At 40.2% G+C, this 22,612-nt stretch overlaps 1 protein-coding gene across 3 annotated transcripts in view; it reads right to left on the bottom strand.

Moving 5' to 3' along the window:
- Positions 1–478: 478 nt before the first annotated feature.
- The window catches only part of osbpl3b (oxysterol binding protein-like 3b), a 32,936-nt gene continuing 10,802 nt past the window's right edge, over positions 479–22,612 (bottom strand). Inside the window, exons 1-23 of one of the 3 annotated variants that reach the window (XM_044034700.1) lie at positions 21,631–21,880; positions 19,832–19,973; positions 15,912–16,028; positions 14,166–14,219; positions 13,756–13,869; positions 13,343–13,516; positions 13,130–13,253; positions 12,100–12,203; positions 11,673–11,765; positions 11,432–11,591; positions 10,171–10,301; positions 9,570–9,671; positions 8,362–8,499; positions 7,699–7,792; positions 7,384–7,628; positions 6,651–6,788; positions 6,486–6,549; positions 6,323–6,401; positions 6,062–6,206; positions 4,626–4,770; positions 2,935–3,061; positions 1,419–1,541; positions 479–1,321 (exon numbers count right to left, since the gene is read on the bottom strand). In XM_044034700.1, coding sequence (XP_043890635.1) covers positions 1,225–1,321; positions 1,419–1,541; positions 2,935–3,061; positions 4,626–4,770; positions 6,062–6,206; positions 6,323–6,401; positions 6,486–6,549; positions 6,651–6,788; positions 7,384–7,628; positions 7,699–7,792; positions 8,362–8,499; positions 9,570–9,671; positions 10,171–10,301; positions 11,432–11,591; positions 11,673–11,765; positions 12,100–12,203; positions 13,130–13,253; positions 13,343–13,516; positions 13,756–13,869; positions 14,166–14,219; positions 15,912–16,028; positions 19,832–19,927 — 2,664 coding nt within the window. In that variant the 5' untranslated portion in view covers positions 19,928–19,973; positions 21,631–21,880 and the 3' untranslated portion in view covers positions 479–1,224. Of the gene's footprint in view, positions 1,322–1,418; positions 1,542–2,934; positions 3,062–4,625; positions 4,771–6,061; positions 6,207–6,322; positions 6,402–6,485; positions 6,550–6,650; positions 6,789–7,383; positions 7,629–7,698; positions 7,793–8,361; positions 8,500–9,569; positions 9,672–10,170; positions 10,302–11,431; positions 11,592–11,672; positions 11,766–12,099; positions 12,204–13,129; positions 13,254–13,342; positions 13,517–13,755; positions 13,870–14,165; positions 14,220–15,911; positions 16,029–19,831; positions 19,974–21,630; positions 21,881–22,612 lie in introns of those variants that run through there. The other 2 variants (XM_044034699.1, XM_044034701.1) reach the window with 2 other exon arrangements.

Raw genomic sequence — 22,612 nt, 5'->3', positions numbered from 1 at the left:
ATGTATCTGAATTTTACATTCCATACATTTGACGTTGCACACTACATTATTATGTTTAAGAAGAGTTCTTTATTTTATTTTTAACTCTTTATACAACGGTACAGCTGATTCAGTCTAGACGCCACTTGTGCTGAAGTCTCAAATGTTTTTTGCTTTTTTTTGCCATGTTTTAAGTGCAGTGATTGATAAGCATACGTGAATACATTCCAAAGATGATGCAAGTGTTTTAAACAAATGCTCAAATGCTCTTTGTGGCCTCCAACAACACTAGAATGAAGATAATTGGACTTTCATGGTGTATTCCTGTTGCACACAATAAAATGACAGACGAAACTATTAGTTCTCACAGTACAATGGACATGCTTTTCTTTTCCTGTTTAACCAGCTATTGTAATAAGTGGAAATGATGGTGATATCTGCAGTCACTTATGATTATGTCACTAGTGTTTTTGAAAAAACAGCCAAAAATGTCTCCGCGGAGAGAAAGCATCACAGATTTTATTTAATGCATTTAATGTCGAGCAAAGTTTCCAACCTGTTTGGCCACAAAATCCCTCCACGCAGTCCATTCGGATAATGGTGCAATGCACAATAGCTGGATTTGATGTTTGCTACTGCTGCTCATACTGTAGCTGCACAATCATCTACATCACAGTCAAACACAGCAGAAAAGCAGTGATTATGTTTATGAGACAGAGAGAAACAGTGAGGATGACCGATCATGTGAACAACTGTTTACAACTCCTTACAAAACATACAAAAAAAACAGAAGCAACAAAACAAATTAAGTACAACAATATGAGTACAACCAGTAAGGCATCAGGCAATTGCAGAATAAATATTAGATGTGTATACAAACGTAATTACTGGCATATCAAAGCTAGTTAATCTAAGAGGTAGAGAATGTCCATGAGGGGACACAAACTAAAGTGACCAGTCGTGAAACGATATGAAAAGCATTTATTACGGTTTACAACGAATTGTTTTAATTTTCTCAGTTTCAGTTGTCCAGGATAGAACCAGTTTAAAATGATAAACCTTCTCATAATATACTTGCATAAACAAGTTGCACTTTTAAGCACTTCGATTAAGGCAATGACTTTCATGAACTGCAATAAAGAAGACAGCACTGGATGTGGATGGCAAGACTGGCATCATCAGCACCAGTCTGGGTCACAGTAGAGGCTGAGCAGGTTGAAATGTATGTCAACTACATTCCCATGGTCACCACAGCTTAGGAAAATCTATGTGGGTGAAGTCGGGTTCTTTCCTCATCTCCCAGTACGTGTTGTTGCTCACCCAGGTGTCATCCTTTGACCATCTGAGGAGCCGGAAAAGAAATTCAGGACAGTATTTAATACTTTGTTAAGGTATGAGATGCTCACATTTCTATAGACGACTTCAGTGGGGAAGTATACCTGAAGAAACCAGGCTCGTGTGTTGAGTTGTTCTCCTCGAGGACTCGCCGTCTTTCTCTCTGCAGCTGTTCAATCCTGTGTTTCTCCTCCTCTGCAGCCTCCAAGTTTCCTTCCTCCAGCAATCTGCCAGCGAGACACAGACACATTCAGTGTGTAATATATAATATATTCAAACACCAATTATTAAAACTGCAGTCAGTCAGACAAAATCTCAGCAATACATAGACAATATATCATTTGTTTGCTGTGTCCTTTATCTGAAAATGGGCTTTGTTAAGCAAAACTATCAGACCTGACTGTGGGAGTGGGTTTATGAGTATTCAGCAGCAGCATGTACAAGGAGTTAGAGCTGCAACTAATGATTATTTTCATAATCGATTAATCTGTCGATTATTTTCTTGATTAATTGATTAATCGATCAAACCTAGAAATGATTTTCTCTGTCTTGTTTTGTCTTTTAATAATTTCTTTGTTATCCACAGCAAAGAAATGAAGAAAATACTCACATTTGAGAAGCTTAAACAATCAGAAATCTTGTTTTAATCATGAAAAAAGCTTTGAAGCGATTATCAAAATAGTTGTTGATAAATTTAGTAATTGATTAACAGATTAATTGTTTAAGCTCTACAAACTTCTGGATGACTGATTTTACTGATTCAGATTTTGACGAGCTCAATGCTGCTGTTGCCTTCGTCTGTCTTCTTGACATAAAGCGAGTCACTTCCTGTGTGCAGCACGGGAATATCACAGAGTGACATGAGATCTAAATGCTGCTATACACAAAGCTGTAAGAAACACAGATTTGGGTGGACTAAATCTAAGTCAGGAACTGTCAAGCTAGATGGTTTAAGTTAGTTTTTTGTTGTTGTCTTTACTTTGATAGTCTGTTTTCATGTCCTTGCCTCCCCCGCCTTATTTATTTGCACCGGTGTATCCTTGTCTCGACCTTCAGTGCCAGATCACCTTCATTCCAGTGTGTTTTTGTAGCAATTCCTTCTGTTGGTGTGTTTTTGATCCTTGGCTCTTTTTGACCTGTGAGTTCTGCTTGTATTTTTGATACCTCTGCCTTACTCAGATAGATCTACCATGTACCACTTTTACTTGTGTCTCGATCTGTTTAGAGTGACATTGGCAATGGTTTGAATGTAATGTACATTAAATATAAAAGGACAGTTTGAATTAGGGATACATAGAAAAAGTGAAATCTACTTTGCCTCTGTGATGCTTTGTGGTAGCAGGGTTTAATTTGCACATTTTTAAACCTCAGACAAATCTACAATTATTTAATCAGATCCAAAAAAGCTTCAGGAGTGACTTGCTATTTTTAACCAAGTATTGATGTGCCTATTTTTGTGTTGTTTTGATCATTGTGTGTGAGGTGATCCCTATTCAAAACAGCTCTGTTGTGTGTGTGTGTGTGAGATAATAAAAGATGTGTTAATAATACTGTGGCAGAGATTTTCACAGCTGTGTTTTTTCCCCAGCTTATCTTTCAGGATATTTCAGGATCTCTTACCTTTGGTCTACACGTAGCCTGGTGTCTGTGGGTGGCAGCAGCAGTTTCAGAGATGCATCACACTCATTCAGTTCCATCGCAAACTTGGTAAAACCATAATATTGTTCATGGTCAACTGGCATTGAATCTGCATTACAAACAAATAACACAATAAATACTAATAAAAGTCAAACAATTACACAGCATCATATCAATATAAAAATAGATATAAAATATGTACACCTGCACAACGTATATACCTCAAAAAGAAGGGAGGTAAATTCTGTTTGCATTATTCCATAATGTAACTTCAACAATATAAATATTTGTACACTTACACAAATCTCCAAAACCTTGATTTTACTGTCTTGAGAAGAATTTTTGTAAACTGGACGTGACTTATTATTAGCTTTAAACGTTTTTTTTTCATGATTTTATGACAGTCCAAATAATGACATTTCAAACTATCGAAATCTATCAACAATGGATTCATACTGTCCGATCCAATCCAACTTTATTTATAGAGCACTTTAAAGACAACAACAGCTGAAACAAAGTGCTGGGTTTCTAGACATCATGGGTAAAAACAATAGTCGTACAATAAAAACAATAAAACAATAAGAACAGGTAAAACTAATGCCTCATAGTGGGTTGAAAGCAAAAGAATAAAAGTGGGTTTTAAGATATGTTTTAAAAATGTCTAACATGCAATGAGAGACTGTTCCACAATCTAGGCACAGCAACAGAAAAAGCTCTGTCCTCACTGAGCTTTCGTTTAGATGTTGGTATCTTTACGAGCATGTGATCAGCTGACCTAAGAGGAAGGAGCATAAAGACGAAGCAGCTCAGAGAGGTAAGGCCGGGCAGGACCATTTAAGGATTTAAAAACAATTAAATCATTTTAAAATGTCCTCCACAGTACATGGGCAGCAAGTGGAGTGAGGCTAAAATGGGTGTTATGTTTTTCCTTCTTACGTACTCCAGTTAAAAGACACACAGCACCATTTTGAACAAGCTGGAGACGTGAGTGGGAAGACTGGCTGAAGTGCATTGCAATAATCCAGCTGAGACGTAATAAAGGACTGCTGTCTCAAAGTGCTGCATTGAAAGGATACATTTTTACCTTTGCTCACTGTCTTAAATGAAAAAAGCTTCAATTTAAAATCACTGTCCATCTTAAAAACCCAGGTTTGTGATTGTAGGCTTAACATGCGGTGCCAAGGGGTCTAGGTCAACAGGAGGGGACGCACAGGAGCCATTTGGTCCAAATACCATCACTTCTGTCCTCCTTTCATTAAAATGTATAAAGTTCATAATAACCAAGCTTACTTGCCATCTGACCAACGGCTCTTTTCTGTAATAAAACTATTCATTTAAATGTTGATACTACTAATATAATACATTTTATTTCTATTTTATTTTGTATATCGATTTTCAAAACAGTTGCAAGGGGTATGAAACAGGATAAAACAAGTTGACTCAATAAAATCAGGCAGTTAGGACACAAAGACTATAAAAGATATATCTACCAAATGTGCGTGTGCGCACAACAAATAAGTAAAAACAAATCTTGCAATAAAACAGTAAGCTAGGCTTTCATAAAATGATGTGTTTTAAGAAGTGACATTAAAGATGCCACTGATTCTACAAGCCTATATGGCTTTAGTTAATAGAGGACATACATTATACTGGTGCACTGTAATCTGTCATACTTGCTCTCCAGACGCATGTGGCTGAAGGCGGATCCCCACAGAAAACTGCCTCATTCCACTTCCCAAAGAGTCTGTTGATGACCTTCCCTTTGTGGTCTGTGATGGTTCCCTCCACCTCATTCACACTGGAATTCCAGTATTTTGCCTGTGTAGAGAATAGACTTAGAATATGTAGAATAGTCTTCAACAACGTGTATGTTTGCGTTGCACTGACAGGAGTGTGCTACGACAGGTGAGGACAAAGGACCGACATTGCAGTGTTGTGGCGCAGTCAGCAGTTGTTGCCGTTACGTACACCACCCTGAGTCCGCGGTGAGGGTGGTGGAGCCGGTGTGTTTAATGAGAGATGAGGAGGCATAATGAGTGCTGACAAGTTTTGGCTTGTGATGCTGCACAGCTTCGGGTCTTTTAAATGGGCACATACTAAAGCAATTAACCTTCAGTAAGGGCTTCCTTACATCTGACGCAACACTAAGGGTTTCTTGCTGAAATACAAAAACACACACACACACACACACACATACAAAGCACCATCTGTGTACAGGCTTAAAGGACTACAGATTTTACCAGGGAGGCTCACGAAAGGATGTATACTTGAAAAATATTGCATAAGAGCTATGGAAAAAAGAGGGATAATGTACTTTAACATGCAAATTATTAGCCTAACTTTATTACCACAACACTACATTTTACAGTAAATAGTAAGAAGGTGAAATACCAATTCTACAAGCTTTATATGTCTGCAGTGAGCCGCTCTTGAATACATACATACATACAGTACTGTGCAGAGGTCTTAGGCCACCATTAGATTTGTTGTTTTAGCAATGCTATAACAACAATAGAGGATAATTATTTCTATTTCACATCCAGAAAATATGTATACAGTTTTTTGTTGTTTTTGAAACAAACCAAAAACCATCCTCTACAGGTGTGAAGTATTTACCGTGAGCTACCCTTACACTTGAACAATAACACAGCTCTGTTGTCTCTCGAGTCTCTGGAGTAGAACCTTAATTAATGTTACTGGTAAATCCTGTGTTTGTCCTACTATTTCATTTAAAGAAATATCTGCTGCAAAAAGTTCAAAAATAATAGAAAAACAACTGCTGTTGTTTAAGAATTGATTTTTCTTTCCATTTCACAAATGACTCTTGAATTTGAATCCATTGATGTGGCAAAGTAACTTTTACTGCAAGGCTTCTCTTCTCCCCGACTGCCGCTCACGGGTCCAAAGTGAACGTAAACATAATTAGTTTGGGATTAAAAAGAACACGCATCACTACTGAAGGGTCTGTGATTGAAGCGATGTCAAATACAAACTGTTGTGTTGATAGAATTTGTTAGAGGAGGAGAGGGTCTTAATGTCAGATGTTGCACAGCCTAAAGGAGATAAAATAACATGAAATAACAACATGGTTTGAATGTGTTTACTTCACCTTCACAAAAGTAATCTTGCACTGGCAGACATCACTGTTGGAGTTTCGGATGGTGATTTCCCCATAGTGCTCGATCCAGCGCTGCCCACTGAGAATATTATGGATACAGGACGTCACCTTGTTCCACTCATAGTGGTCTCCAAATCTAGAGGATCATTTAAATTTATATTCACTACACTTTACCCTAAACACTTGTAGGCAATGTTTTGATGGACAAGATTTAATGATGAGCACAGAGTAAACGAGGCAGGAGAGACTTACTCAGGCAGAGTTACATGAGTCGTACCCACAGGAACAATCTCCATCGACTTGCCCCAGAACTTGTTCTTACACCTCACATCTGCGCAATCAGACAGAAAAAAAACTGTAAACATTAACATTCATCCCGCACAATGCCCATTATGAAATGTACATATTCCATTACCTTGCCAGAAGACAAAATTTTTAGACTCTGCATGGCAAGCTGAGATTGGCGGATGATGGCTGACCTGGCGGCGTAAAGAGGAAACAAACAGCAGCATCAGCACACATGGAGCCAGAATGCTTTTGGTGTTTGCTGAATTGTGATAGCAGGGAAAGACGTGCATACTTGCTCTGCGACAAATCGAAAGCCTTTATCGGGCCGGTCGCATTCATAAGTCTCTCCCAGGATGGGGTTAAATGGCTTTCCACCAGTTCTGTAGTGCGTGGCTGCATATCCTGATACAACAAATGTAGCTATATACACCTGCATATAGACAGAAACAACACAGTGAGTGGCTTTATTTGCAATTTCTATGACTGAATAATTAGTTTGAAATAACTAAAACATAAAACCCCATCATTTACAATAACAGACTATCCTCCATTGGTTCATAATGAATGTTTAGTTCATTCTCATTCTCAGCAGTTCTAATTTCCTGTCTGAATGCTCTTCACACACTGGAGTTGCACTGGGCCAAGAGAGCACTACATCCATTCCACATCATAATGGGAGACAACTGTTTGTCTTCCACGTCACATTTACTGTATATTACACATTTGTCCTTTGTAACAATGGCACTCCACAGGCTTTATCTCAACACCTCCCACACGGGAAAAAGAACAAATGCAAAACACGTTAACTCAATCAATGTAATGTCGGACAGAAGAGTAAGATAATCTGCGAACAGGAAACAGTTATTCTCAGACAAAAATAAATGTCCAGAGTTTTAAAACTGTGTTTGTGTGGGTATTAAGCGATTCAACATTTGAACTAGTACTAGCTGCACATGTACTGGGTGCAGGAAACGAGCTCGAAAGCCCCTGCCCACACATTTAAACAGCAGTATTTGCCTTCTCACCATACGCTCAAAAGGGTCTTGTGTGTTGGCAGCTCTGTCTAGCAGCTCGCTGTACTCCAGCTCCTCACACAGTCTCTGCAGAGTGTTGAGAGGCTCATTAAGTTGCACAGGCATGGCCACTTTGGACAGGTCTTTGCCAATGTTGTTCCTGAGGATGTTCCACAGGCTGATGCTGCTGTTGTTGGGACTGGGGGAGGGTAAACAGGTTCTACGCTGACAGAGGACGCCACCTTCTTCTACAGACCCTGGGAACAGATGGCAGATCTGTTTGAGTTGTGACTAAACCCTTGAAATTGCAGTGTGGCCTAGGTTTACCTGAGTGTGATCTCTCAATTTCTGTCCCATTGCTGAAGTTGTCCATGGAAATGTTGTCACTAATGTCACTTATGTTTGAGTCATCCTCTGACACCTAAAATAACAAAAAAAGAATCATCCAAACTTTAGTTATTAAATAAAATGCATATTTTTAATATAAGCAGCAGCTTTTTTTCCAGTGTCCTGTCACAGATGAATCTGCATCGCAGCTCTCAGTATTTTTAGATTAAAGTAATTAACTTTCATTTTCACATCGCTTCCGCTCCAGCTGTGAACTGATCAGGCATGCTGCTCACGGAAGGAACAGAGGGAAGACGTCATCACATGCATGATGAAAACCCAATGTTTTTACTGGACATGTTATTCTGCAATGGAAAGAGGCTTAATTACCACAACAGGTTGAAGATTTTAAAAATAGAAATGAGGAAAGGCAGGAAATAATGAATAATCTGTGGTGGTCATTTGATTTTAGACACAGTCGTCAGGATTGTTCTTCAGATTCACAGACGACTTTGTGTTTACGTTTAGGATCAGACAAGGAAAGGTTTGTCCGGGAATCAACAGTTGTGATGATTATATCATAAATCCATAAACATCAGTGCCGAACATTTAGAGACACATCAGAGCAGTGGTTGATGGTAACAGTTTAACAAGTACACTTACCTCATTTTCAGAGGAACTGGCCGACAACAGGACTTCCTGTGCGTCAAAAAACTCGGACAAAGACTCTGCAATTGAAGCTCTGCTCTCATTGGACACCTGGTGTACGAGGGGAGGGGATTCTTCCACCAAGTCCTGTTTCTAGGAGACATAATGTCCAGGGCTATAATTAAGAGGAAGAAGGGGGCAACTTCATCATAGCCACAAAAGGTGGCAATTAACAGGTAATTTCATTATACAATATAATCATGAAGACAGGATCACACACACACACACACACACAAGACACGTATGTATCCTAAGACACCTTACATTATAATCACAGCATAACGATTACTGAAAAGAAAATCATAATCCTGAACAGTTTAAAATAAGTGTAATCAGCTCTACAGTGGATTTATTCAGTGAATTATAACATGTTTGCCTGGTGCTGTAAAGATAGTTTCATTAATAGCAACATGTTCAAGGATCCAGCTATAGATATGTAAAACAAACTGTTTATATAATGTGTATGATTGATGAAACTAAACTTAAACTACCATACGTAAGGTGCACATTTAGATGCATGGCATTCACTGGAAACGTCTAACAATGAAGTGAAAACATGCGCACATATAAAAGGAAAAGAAAGAACATTTTAGACAGAGCCTCACTTGGCAAATCAGTGTATATCCTGAGACATGCAATTGACACTGAGACATTGCAACTCATGCTATTTGTGGAGCTCTAAAACAAACATCTCACATCTCAATTAAATCCAGTATCTCATAATATCCCTCATGTGAGTACTAATAATGGCAGAAGATACTAGACTGTATCAATGGAAAGAACTCCAAGCTGGTCTCAAATGAAATAATTTCCATTCTAATATCTGAGATGTTTTATGTTTCTTGTAACAGTTGTCCCTGTCTTTGTACTTGTCCTTGTTTGTTTTTTGTGTTGCCTCATGTCTCTCTTGGAAAAGGCATCTCTCAATGAAACAGCCCCGACTAAATAAAGATGAAATAATTAAAAAAATACAAGACAAAGGGAGTCGAATGAGGGGGTGGGAGGAGTGCAACATTTGTAGAAGGTGGAGGAGAGGGAAAGGACAACTCATTCACTCTGTGGTAAACAACTCTCTGTGGGATGAACAAAAAAAAAAAATAGAGATAATAATAATCATCACGGTGGTGGGGAAGGGAATAGAGTCACTGTAGTCCTGCACCCACCTGCGCAGGGGCAGTGAGATTTATTAGTGTGGGCTCTACGATGTGGGACTCAGCATGAATCTTGCACAGGCGCTCTCTCAGCTCAGAGTTCTGGGCTAAAGCCTGGAAAAATAACCAGTGCAAACATGGTTTACAGAAGACACACACCTTTTTCCGACAGAGACATTAGTAAATATATTTGAATGTGGTCTCAGACAGGAAGCAATGGGAGCCCACATTGCATTGCTCACCCCATACTAACCCAGTGTGAGGTAGAGTGGGCAGCAAATGAGTAATCAGGCAGAAACATTCAGAGAACTATGTTGGTATATACACAACAAAAGTCAGCATGACAATTATAGTTTGTTACCAAAGGCAGAAAATAGAAAGAGACCCTGGGTGGCAGGCAGCAGCCGCTGCACACATGACTGTTATACACACAGTGTCGCTCGAGTGGGAGGACGTCACTCCAGCAGCAAGCAATTCCTCTAAAAGGCTCATCAAAGTGTCTCGGCTGACAAATCATGTGGGAGGAGTGTAGTGTAAGAGACTGGAATTCCTTACGTACTTCTACCGACTACGTTTTCTGGGTCTGAGTATGAGTGTGTGGCGTTTCACGTACTGTTGCCAGTGCGTTCCTCAAACCGACAACCTGCGGCGAGGTCGGGGGACACGTCTCGTGGTCCAGGCACTGCTTCAGTCGCTCTCTCTCAGTTGTTAGTGCACCGAGGGCTGATTTCATGGTTGTGTGTACTGTGGCGACAAGAGAAACAGTGAGGAGCCATAACAGCAAACCAATTCTATTCATTTAACAACAATGAAGGCACAGTCACGGCAGATCGAGTCTAACGCACCATGCTTCTGACATAATTAAAGTGAAATGCTGATGGTCTCCTATCACCCATCGACAACTTTGTTTAACACGACTGACTTGTTTCATAATTGATGATCGGGAACACAAACGGCAGCACTGTGATAGATGAACCTCATCATCGCTTAATCATTTTTGAATGTGCATAAATCTGGCAGAATGTGTTGGCAGCTTTTCCCCGGAGCAACTTCAGAACTGTGTTAGCATTGCGTAAAACACAAATCATCCTCAAGATTCTGTGTCAAGCATCAGGTATCTGAATATAAAATTCCACGAGGAGTGGCAGAAAACTAAATTGGCCACCCATGGGAAAATAATCTGTTTACACGCTTTTTTTTTTTTCCTAACAGCTTGCAGAACACCATCAGAATCTGAAGAATGACTGAGACTGACTCAGTCATTAACAGCTGCATGATTTCTCCACTGTCACTGATGTTAGTTAGCGACAAATTATGAAAACAACATCAGTGATTAGTGTATCTATTTGTGTATCTATAAGATGGTAGGCAGATTTATTGGACATACAGTGACTGGGGCATCTGAACAATGATGCATTTGTGGAGTTTCTCTCAGTTGGTAAAACTATCTTTAAAGTGCATGTGAAGCAAATGCAAAGTTATAACTCCAAAGCTTCAAAGCTGTGGTTAATCAGCAGTTTACTCGTTCACCTGTGACTAAGTGCACCTGCGCCCACACTACTGCCCAAAAATGTACAGAAGAAAAACTGACTCCTGCTGAGAGAGAGAGAGTGAGAAAGAGAAGAAGAGGCCAAACTGTAGCTAAACCAGTGCTGTTTTTGTGCAGAAGGGTGAAAGTGTTGCTTCTCTACATGCTTGTTAAACAAGTGGTTTGATACAGCAGTGTTTGCGATAATATTCTGAACAAACAGTGACGTTCATCTGCTTTGGTGTCTTTCAGAGCACAGAATTACCATTACCATCACTTAAAAATCCTAAATTTGTCCTATTCATCAGAATCAATCTATCATTAATCATTGAAGTGATTCCCTCACAGTTGTTGGCAATTCGACAGAAGTCCTCCTGCAGTTTGGCCACATCAAAAGCAGAATCCAGTGATTCATGGTCAGTCTTGTCATTAGCGAGTGCAGCGGTGGAGAGGTTGGGGTTAGAGGCGTGGAGGCGAATAGAGCCAGAGGAGATGCAGCTGGGCACCTACAGTCATACAGAAGGGATGAAACATTAAAAAAAACAGACGTAAAAATATATTACATGCCGCTTTGTCACGTTGTCTACCTGCAGCGTTGTTTTGGCATCTTTGTTGTAGTTTTTAGTGCGCCATTTCCTAGGAATTCTCTTCTCCTTCTTGGGGCTGTCAAATGTAGATGCCTAATGAACAATAACAAGACATTTGTGTTTGAGTATTTTCTCAGGAAGCACTTTTTATCAGTTTATACAGGAAAATAAACTGAGTGGTGTGAGATGCAACACGCTCTATTGCTATTTAGTAGCAAATGACTTAAGGGCAACACAAATATTGATGCACTTAAATTATAAAAGAAAACAGTAATGTGCAAGTTGCTTTGCATACGTAAATATCAGAGTCATCTAGGATTTTGGACGTTACTGATTGACAGCGCTGTTTGTCAGAGTTGATATTAAATTGCAATGATGACGACCAAAAGGAATAAAAAAAAAAAAAAAGAGATCGTAAGCGAGTGACCTGCAGGGTTTGGATAGATGGAGCAGAATATGTTCGATGGAGGACTTCCATACTTTGAAGCAAATGGTTGAGCTCCTGCAGGAAGGCATCACAGATAGACAGGTCTGTTGAAACAAGCAGAAAGAAAAGATGGGAAGAAGACAGGTAAATATACAGTACATAGTAAATAATAAATAAAAAGAGCTGCATGGTTACCTAAGCTAATATTGTATGTATGATGTGTACAAATTGATGTTGACTTTATATCATCAGTGTCCTGAGAACTGGGACCAACAGTGTGTTGGTAATAACTTCTCTGACTCCTTCTACTGTAGGAAATCAACATCCTGCACTCTGATCTAACCTTTAAACAAAAGAGCATTAATTAAATAAATCAATTAAATACAAGAACAGACAAGACAACCAAGTACCAGGTAAGATTAGATCTGGTGCCACTTTCATAAAAGAAAATGCTGGTAATTCTTTAACCTCTCTGCTGCAGCTTTTACATCTATGTTTTTTGGTTTTTAAAGGATTGTTTAATTCTCTACTTTAACTGTGCAAATCAAATGGGTCTAGTATGCATGTGTAACTTATCCACCTGCACTGAGTGAGAGACTGAATCAAAAACTGTATCACTTCCAAATAAGGTTCGACAGACCGGCATTTAAAGGTCCAGTGTGTAACACTTAGGAGAAATTGAATATACTACACACAAGTTCATTTGTACATGTGTATGGCTGCTTTAAATTAAAAGTATCTTGCTTTTTGTAGAATAAGCCTTTTACGTGTAAACCACCATGTTTCTACAGCAGCCTGAATGGACAAATAAGTAAGAGCTAACATTTCCTATTTTTGAAGAAGAAGCATATTATGCAAAATGCAAACAAATGACATCTTTTCTGGTATTTCAAGGCCTCTGTAGTGCCCCACCGTGCTTGGTAAAGGGAGGCGTGAGTTTGTTGCACTGTGCAATTTCACCATCAGATTACACACTGAACCTTCACTCGTGGTGCTCCTCAAATCGCCTGTGGCATCAGTGTTGTCTCACCTTTGGAGCATTTGTCCATGTCGTCAGATGACTGGAGCCAGGCTGTAACTTTGGCCTGGCTGTTGCAGCTGAGAGGGAAGACTCCTACAGAATGAGCTGAGGACTGTCTTCGTACAGACACGCACTGGAGGAGTACAGTATATAAAACAGTCATAAGTGGAATAGACGGAAATAAACCAGATAATTTTTCTGTTGCGTCATGGAGGAGTATACCTTTCTGATGGAGGCATTTTTAGCCATGCTGGGCGAATTGGGTGAGTTGGGGGAGGGGTAGTGGGGATAGTAGAAGGACTTGTCATTAGGGTACATGGCAATTTCATTCTGCCGGTAGAGCCGGTGGTGACGCAGCTTGGAAACCCATTCATCAAAAAGCTCCTGTGACTTAATCTGCAGGGCACATACCATAATCAGGAAGTAATACAAGGACAAGTAAGGTGGAGGAGGCGTGTCGGAGAACAAAAAGAACAGGTACAAAATTCCCTCTCCCCCACTATTGTAACACACAAGGTCATTGGAAGGCAGCTGTTCCAAGAACAGAAAAGGAATAATCTAAATAATCCATGTTTTACCTCTTTTCCTGTAAGCCAGTGGGGAATGTCTTATATTCATTAGCCTTTGCAGTTTACCTTCAGGTGATAGATGTTTTCCTCGGCGTCGAGATCGATGCACTTGGCTTTCTTCTTAATGGCCATGACAGAGAGACCCACGTCAATGCAGCCATGTAGTTTCCCCTTCTCAATCTGTATTTCAAAGTCAACATATGACATTGATGAATTTATTGGACGAAACCTCACACGGATACTACAGAGAGGTGTTCACGTAGTAAACGCATGACATTGTGTTCAAAGGGACAATAACAGCCCTTTATTTGCTCAGCCCTGGACCAAGCAGAGTTTCCAAATGGCTCTACAATGGATATACAGTCATATGAGATTCAGGGACAGTGAGGGGATTTTAATATTTATATTTAAAAGACACAAAATAGGCCGACTCTTCCTCTGGAACTGTATAGTCGCCAGGAGGCTTTTGTACTCACATCTGCGCTGCACTTGCCGTACTTCAAGATGCCCTTGTCCAGAAAAAAGTATCTCTGTGGGGAGAAAGGCGAACAGTGATTGGACGAGACGGGGTGAAACGTCCCTGACAGTGACAAGTCTGAAGTCACTCTTATGACCGATTATGACATAGACAGCCTGCAGTACAGTGTCTGCACCGTAGTGTTGGAGGACATGTCCACAGTCAGACTGTGAAATGATGCTCTAATGTGTATATGCACGTCATTTCCTTAGAACCTCAGGGAACCAAAGCCCAGACCCGATGAGGCCAAACCTCATTTTTAAGGCCCTGGTTTTAAGGATGAAAATGCATTGTCCAAACAAAAAATATGTGTATGTGTCTGTTATTAAAAACAAGCTGCTGGATGTAAAAACATACACCAGGAATAACGTTTGCTAAGGAGGAGGCAGTGACATCAGACTTTCTCCACTCCTCCAGTGAGACTGCAGTGCTTCCAGGTCTATGTTCAAACTGTTTGCAGCAGTCTCACTGTCTCGCCTCACTAGTGCATCTGTAATGCTTCTGCATTCCCTCCAATCAGCCATGACGTAAAATGGATCACTCTGAATCCAGCGTGGGCAATGTTGCCACAGACATGAAAACAAAATACTGCTCAACACACACACAGAGAGAGAGAGAGAGAGAGAGAGAGCAGTGTGGAGGTGACAGGCTTCATCAGCATTGTGTGTAACCGACACTTGTTCATATTTTAAAACTCCACACTACTACTGTGAATAATCATATTAAATGCTTAATGGGAACATAACATGAACAAGATATTTAAATGATCACAGCAGCAAAGACAGTAAAGATGAAGATAATAAATAATCAACATGCATTTCCACATGTGATATTGTCAATACGACTCTAAAGGGTTAAAATACAATGTACATTATAGACCAGAATAGTTACCAGAATAGTTACCAGAATATATACAGTATGGGCTTTATATTTAAAGCATAAAGAAGGACTGAACATGAGATATTATATATGTATATATAGCGATACCGCTCCTTCAGACATTTAGGATGTGGAGGAGATGATAGCTTAGCAGTCATTCTCCTCTCTCCCACCACCTCCAATTTGTCAAGGGGGAACCCAAGGACAGAGCTGGCTTTTTTTATAACCAGTCTGTCCGGCCTCTTCCTGCTAATAAGGTGAATAATAGTGACCCCATTCAGCAAGGATTTATAAAAGACTGAAAGAAGAGAAAGAAGAGTATTTCTTTTGTCTTTCCTCTGTTACGCTTTCTCTCACTCTGCGGCCAATGACATGTCTGCTCCTCCATCCTAGATGTGCAATCTCTGGTGCTCTCGTGTACATCATCAGACAGTTGGAAGCACATTTGAGAAGCTCTGACTGTAAATCAATACTAAATGTATTCAACTATATTAACCAACAGACCATCAGCTAATGCATCTGGGAGGAACACCACACTTCCTAGACAGTATCATCCCAGTGAAAGCTTTTAGACAAGCCAGTGTGTGAAGGACCTCTGACACAGGTCACATGTGACTCATCACGAGGGGGAAATCCTCTCGTGCACAAACTCATTCAATTAGTTTAAAACAACAAAAGTGAGTCATGTCAGCAGATATTTATGTGAAAGTGTAGGGTAAAACCGGGAAACGGGTACAATATCCAAAATGACGTCATGTAGTCTGTCACTCAGGGACATTAGTTAGCGTAATGTGGTAAAGCGTCATTTTTGAGTGTTGGATTCTACCTTATGCCAGCCCTTCATGGGCCACTTTCTCCTTTTGAGCAGATAGCCCTCCTGTTTCTGAGGCTCAAGGATGTTGCCGAAGCCTCCACGCAGGCCCTCCACTATTTCCCAGCTGTCCTGTGGGAACAGATGGTTTATTGAGTTGTGCACACACACACACACACACACACACACACACACACACACACACACACGCAGATTAAAGTTGCCAGGAGGTCTGGTAATATATACAAATTGAATTAGTCCACCACACACCAGAGTGAAAGTCTGACAGTGATGCACATTGTAATTTTTGGTTGTTGATGGTGTGTTGATGGTTCGGATTAGCTTCCCTTAATTTTTTTTTACAATGCAGGAAATGGGATCATGTCAGGCTAAGTGTCATCAGCAGAGATCTACAGACTACGTCTGTGTTTTGGCAAAAATCTGGCAATACGATACATAGCCCTATACAGAGGTGAGCATTAATACAATCGATTGGGACACATTGAGACTCGCCCCTCCAAAAAGTAGCCTTTTTTTAAGAAAAGTCTTGAATAAAGTATAACATAACAGTCTTCTTGTCTAGTGAGACGAGTGGAAAGAGGGGCCAGGGGTCAAACGGCCAAGAGCCTGCTGTTAACTTGTGGTCGTATACAACAGAAAACCACCGACAGAAAACCTCCGTCAACAACATTTCCACATCGATACATTGCCTCAAAGAATCAATACAGTATCTCGGCATGAAATATGTAGTAGTTTTAGCTACTACAGACTACTTTCACCTCACGGTCTCATTTACAGTATAATATTAGCTCAGTAACTCAAATCCAAACCTATCTGATTAGGAGGATATTTCATCAGTGACTGATCAAAACAGATGTGTCACGTACTTCAGCATAAGCAGTACAACCAGAGGGGTAGATGCACTGCATATTTAATTTATAAATGGGCTGAAAGGGTTTGTCAGTTTGTCAAACAAAAAGAAAATCAATCCATTTTTATTCACGCTTGTGAATCATCACTCCGACAAAGGTCAGTTTACTCATCATACACTGCACTATAGCCTTTGAAAACAAGTGCAGAACGTCCCTTTGGCCTTGAGATGTAGACAAAATACCCTCTTGAATAAACACTGAAGGTGTGGTGTGAAAAAGACACAAAGAAATAAACGGGCAAAGACAGGTGCCCGTGGCTGGATATTGTTTTATTGAGTGATGACACCGCCATTAGAAAAAGGAGCAAAAGAAACACGATCATAATCTGATTTAATTCTGTCAATGTGAGCAGAGAACCAACAGAAAAACAAAGTACGTCTTCTTGGCCAGAAAGACTGTGGAAAATGAACGAGCCAGTGTTTTGACCCATTTTGGTATGCTGGCAGGTTGACAGTGATACAGTTTGCATCTTAACTATGAACTTGTGTCTCCCTAATTCAAAGAATTCTATTAAGAATGAGTGCGAGAGTAATTTACGATTTAAGGCTCTGTTTTATACTACTATGCTTTATATTGTTATAAAAACTGAACGTATGACTGTACTTGATTGGACCGTTGCTGCACAATTTATTGGCAGAGCAATTCATGAAAGTACGTTATCATGGAGCCCCTTAATTGTAGGCACATAATGGTGATACCGTATTTAAAATGACAACTTCCACTTCATTAAGTTGCCCATGAGGGACAAATAATCACGTCAGAGCGATCCAGAGGGACGTCAGGTTCTTGGCAGAGGTTTGAGGTGACCGTGTGAACAGTGTGTCCCTCACATTTCCCGTATAGAGCAGTTCCGTTTAAACAAAGAGTGTACGTTAAAGAGACAGTAAGGCTATTTTAAATAAACCCCCATATCTGATGGAGTGGGGCGTGGCTGGCTGTCACACAGCGAGTCACCGTCACATACTGCCTGGGTGCTTTTCCTTCAAGGTCAAGGGACACTCTCACAGAGGAAGCAGCGATGTGACTCACAATAGCGTGCAGTGCTTAAAAAGATACGGCAATTATCTCTGTAAGGAAACAAATCGAGAATGTAGGCAAACGAACAGTCAGCTCAAAATCTAGGTAGAAAACTTCTTTTTTGTCCACACACACCTGCAGAATAAAATCTAGACATGATATGTTGTGGACTATATTGTGTAAGTAAAGATCACAAAATGCTTTACAATCAAATAAATATGAAAAATAATAAAACAGACATAAAAATACAATGGTTGAAAACATAGACACAAGAACAAGTAGATTAAAAGCCATAAAAAACCCTTGTCAAACTAAATGCCTGCTTGAATGAAAGAGTTTTTAGCTGCTTTTCAAAAGAATCAACAGAATTTGAGCAACACAAAGACAGAGGCAGCATGTTATTCCATAGTTTAGGAGCCACTGTCTGAAAGGCTCGATCCCCTCTGGTCCTAAAGCTTGTGTGGGGAACAACTAACAGCTTCTGACCTGGAGACCTCAGGGTGTGAGGTAGGATGGGGTCAGAGACGTAAGAGGGAGCTTGTCCATGAAAAGCAGTAAAAGGAAGGACCAGGATTTTTAATTATACAGGTAACCAGTGAAGTGATATATAATGTGATGTGATCCCTCTTGCGTGTGTTGGAAAAAGCCGTGCAGCGGCGCTCTGAACTGCCTGGAGACGGTCAAGCTCTCTGTCGCTTATTAAAACAAGTAAAAAGGCCGTTACAGTCGTCTAAACGAGAGGAAAAATAAAAGCGTGCAAAAGCATTTCAAGTTCGACCTTTTGACTCCAGAGATCTGAATTTAACAACGTTCCTCAGATGTAAGAAGCAGTTTCTCACAAGTTACCGGGAGTGATTTTCAAAAGACACTGTTGGGTCAAAAATAACACCTAAGTTCCCAAGGTTCTGCTGGACAAACGAGCCTAAACCTCCAATATAGTACAATAATATAGTGCGCTATGGCTTCCAGATATAGCTATTTGGTCAGTGAGAAGAACTATTCCACACATTCAAAGCTAGTTTAAACAAACTATACACAGTATAATGAATTAATAAAAGAGCTGGTAAGGTAGGGCTGTATTCTGTATTCAAATGATAGATTTACTGGTCGATTTGTTCTAATCTGTAAGTGGTTGGAGAGTTTCCAGAGTTAATTTCATGCAGACAAATGCGCTCACACATCAATATGCCTCCAAGGGTAATCCTATATAAAAAAAATACCTGTGCGCTTCAGTGTATTTAAATTAAACTAAACATTTCAATTTTGTTTAATTAAGTTTCAAATGTGCTTTTGGTCGAGCCTGAAGAGGTTTGAAATTGAGATTTCAAGAGAATGTTTATTATACTGTATTAGTTACATTAAAGTGATGGACTGGTGTCTGTGATCCCCGTGGGCAGGACAGGATAGAAACTTTATTATTCTCATTCTCAAACAGAAAAGCAGTCACGGCACAGGTAATGAAAAATGAATGGATCTGCTCCCTATAGATTAGAGCTCAGGGCAAGTGCAACAACAGTTTGATCATGGTGCTAATATCTCCACTCACTGTGATGTGAGCGAGCACCTTTGAGAAAAACTGTTGCTAAATCGCCTTTAAGTGATTCAGAACTTTCTAAATGAGCTGAAATGCTTTGGTCTGAGTGATGAAAACAACTCTAACAGAAAAAGTCTGTCTAACTTTGCAGATTGTATTGCTTCATATTTATATGAATGCAAATGGGACTCAGATGTAGTTGAGTCAAATAAAGACTCAAGAATGTCTGAGAAAACCATAGCATCTATTTGGAAATGGAATTCAGCGCCAGGTCATTCTTTTCCCACGACACAGAGACACCCACGCTGCAATTTGTATACTGCTGAGCGACATGAAACAAACAGTCCAAACATTCGTCTAACACCAGCGAATGAAGCGTTTGTTTGTGTGTTTGTGAACCCGTTGGCTAATGTGCGACAAATTCTCCAGTGTCATCGGGTGGTGCGAGTTACCTGTCGACTGTCAAGTTTGGAGGAGGAGCTGCTGTTGCTGCGGGACAAAGAGGAAATCTTCTGTGACATGGCTGAACTTCGCTCCTCTGAGCCCATCTCACTGCAGACTGGCTACGGCTGGTGAACTTGAAACATTCCTCTTCTGAGCAGAGAAGATCGGGTCGTGAGGACATAAAGGGGGGGGAAGAGAAAGATGACTTTAACAGGCAAGTCCTCTAAAAGCCTTCAGCGCCGTCTCACTGAAAATTGCATTACATTATGTAAAGTGTTTTGGGTTTTTTCCCCTTCTTCATGGAGCAGAGATGAGGAACATTATGACAAAAGCTGCACAACATCAGCAAATAAAACTGAGACACAGTAAATTGGTCTGCAAGTGAAGAAGCCTCAGTTTTAAATCATTCGAATACAGAGAGTGAGGGATTGTCTCTTTAGAAGGACAACACTCGAGTCTAGTCTAGTCAGAAACATTTAGACACTTGCAAATGTCCTTCAGAATTTCACTGCAGAAATTTTTATGCTTTATGTTGCCGTGAGTTGATGTACAGGAAAATAACTACCAATGTGGGTAAATCATCAAGGTTTTTGTTGACAGAAATAGTCAACAATATGAAACTGTATAAAAATATAATATTCTACAGAACCTTAATAATGACAATAACAGGAAATAGTAGCAAACAAGCTCCTAAATTGCTCTGAATAAATATTTAAAAGCTCTGAATAAATATTTAAAAGTAAAAGTGAAAAGTAATGAAACCATTTATTGCAACGAATAGTTAAACTTGGCGTCGATGGCCAGGCAGCATTCTACGCTCAAACAGGGGCGTAAAGGTGGAACCTCGCATACAAGAGTGAGACCAAACAAGATAATGAATAACAGTAACTTTGGAGACTGCAAGAAAGATGGAGGCTGAGGTGCTGGTGGCAAAGCTTTGCCAGTGGCAGCAGTGTGAGGCAGCACTGGTGCAGGCAAAGATGACAGAGGACGAAATCTAATTTAAATGGACCGCCTCAGTGTAAGAGTGTCTGTGAGTGGACTGTGACTGACAGATTGAGGTCAGCTGATTACAGCTGGGGCGTATGACTGGATCCACCAGGTTCTCTGTCTGAACTGAACCAGCACTCTCAACATGTCATTCATCTTGGATGCTGAAGTTGTACATTGTGTGATTTGTTGTTGTATTTATTGATTTATTTTGAGCGTGTGTGTGTTTTTACTTTCCCCCCGGTGACAATAAAGATACCTTTAACCTTGAACCCACGTTGGAGTTTTATGTTTTGCAAGAAAGCGACTTTGACACCTGACTCAAAACATCTGTGACAAGTCATATCATCGCTTCACCTGGGTGTGGAAATGATTGGGCCTTTTATGAAAATGATAACATTCAGTCAGCAGCCACACCTCACACAGTCTAATCATCATTATGTGCCTGGTCTACCACATCAGCACCCTACAAACACATTTTGCTTATGCAATGTGAGAGGCAATTTGTGATATGGAAAGCTGACAAACAGCCAGGCAAAAGTCACAAGCGTCTGTGTAAATCATCAGGTCGGTCCACATGGGAACAAGCAGCAGGTCGTTAGTTTAAGTCCACTGAGGACACACAGCACTACATAGTTTTTGGACAATAAGGTCTGAGTACATTATTGTGTTATGCCAACATCTGTGAGGTCTATAGAACATATTAAATATCTAATATCAAACCGATATATATATCTATATGTGTATATAAATGATATGGATGGTTATTATGTGAATTTTTTATTTACATATTTACCCTCGTGTTTTTGGTTCCTACCATCAGGTGGGAGAGATTTCTGTGGTGGAGTGTAGAAGTGCTGGAACTGTCCTTCCGTGTCTGTATTAATTCTGTCAGTGTATGATGAACTGTAACCCGTGTTTTACCCACAGCCCAGAGAACGCCACCCATCAAGATTCAGGGTTACGAATTCACTTCTGAAACTTTGAGAGAGCGCTTCTTGTCGTGTTTTCAGTCACTCCAACCTGTTTGCAGCTGTGTCACTTTACTGGAGCAATGTTTGACATGAAATAAATCACACAAATGAGATACAATGATACAATACAATGAGAAACACAGTTTATATGGAAAAGTTAGGCACATTACTTTCACTCTTTCACAGAGAAAGTCTAAAAATAAGAATGCTATCAAGCTGCCAGCTCAATCTTTGGCTTGAGTGAGATGCCACCTGGCATTTTCTGTTCAATATGACAATGTTAAGACATTACTCCACGAAAACTGTGTAAACTGCACCAATAGATGAAGGCTGTGTCAATGAAAGTAGACCTGACGATGGATCACTTTCATTCTGCCAGTGAGAACTACTGGATGACCATGCACGTCATGCCACGTCTCCTCCCAGATTGGACTGTATCAGACAGGCCACGTGTTGACTGCCACTTTGAAGAAGCGCCAAGGTTAATCATATTACCTGCTCTGCATCCACATCCACTTTGTGCTGCATAATATCCTCAACCTCTTGTGTTGAACAGACAAAAGCATGGTCATCTGAGACCTCCGTCATTCTGCCAAGCCTACACCATCCCTCTGTCTGGGGACCACAGGAGCGCAATCATTTCTGCAAGTGAATAAACCGAAAAACACGGGAAAAACACACGCTACGCTACAGACGACCATGATAAAAGACAAATTAAATGTAATCTACAGCACGTATCTACAACCATGGCTACCCACACTTATGATTTATTCATCCACTTTCAGCAGATTACACCAGCTATATACATCTCGACACCCTTTTATC

This window comes from Solea senegalensis, linkage group LG9 (genome assembly GCF_019176455.1).
Source record: "Solea senegalensis isolate Sse05_10M linkage group LG9, IFAPA_SoseM_1, whole genome shotgun sequence".
NCBI classification, from domain to species: Eukaryota; Metazoa; Chordata; class Actinopteri; order Pleuronectiformes; family Soleidae; genus Solea; species Solea senegalensis.
This window is presented reverse-complemented; position numbering and strand designations above follow the sequence as displayed.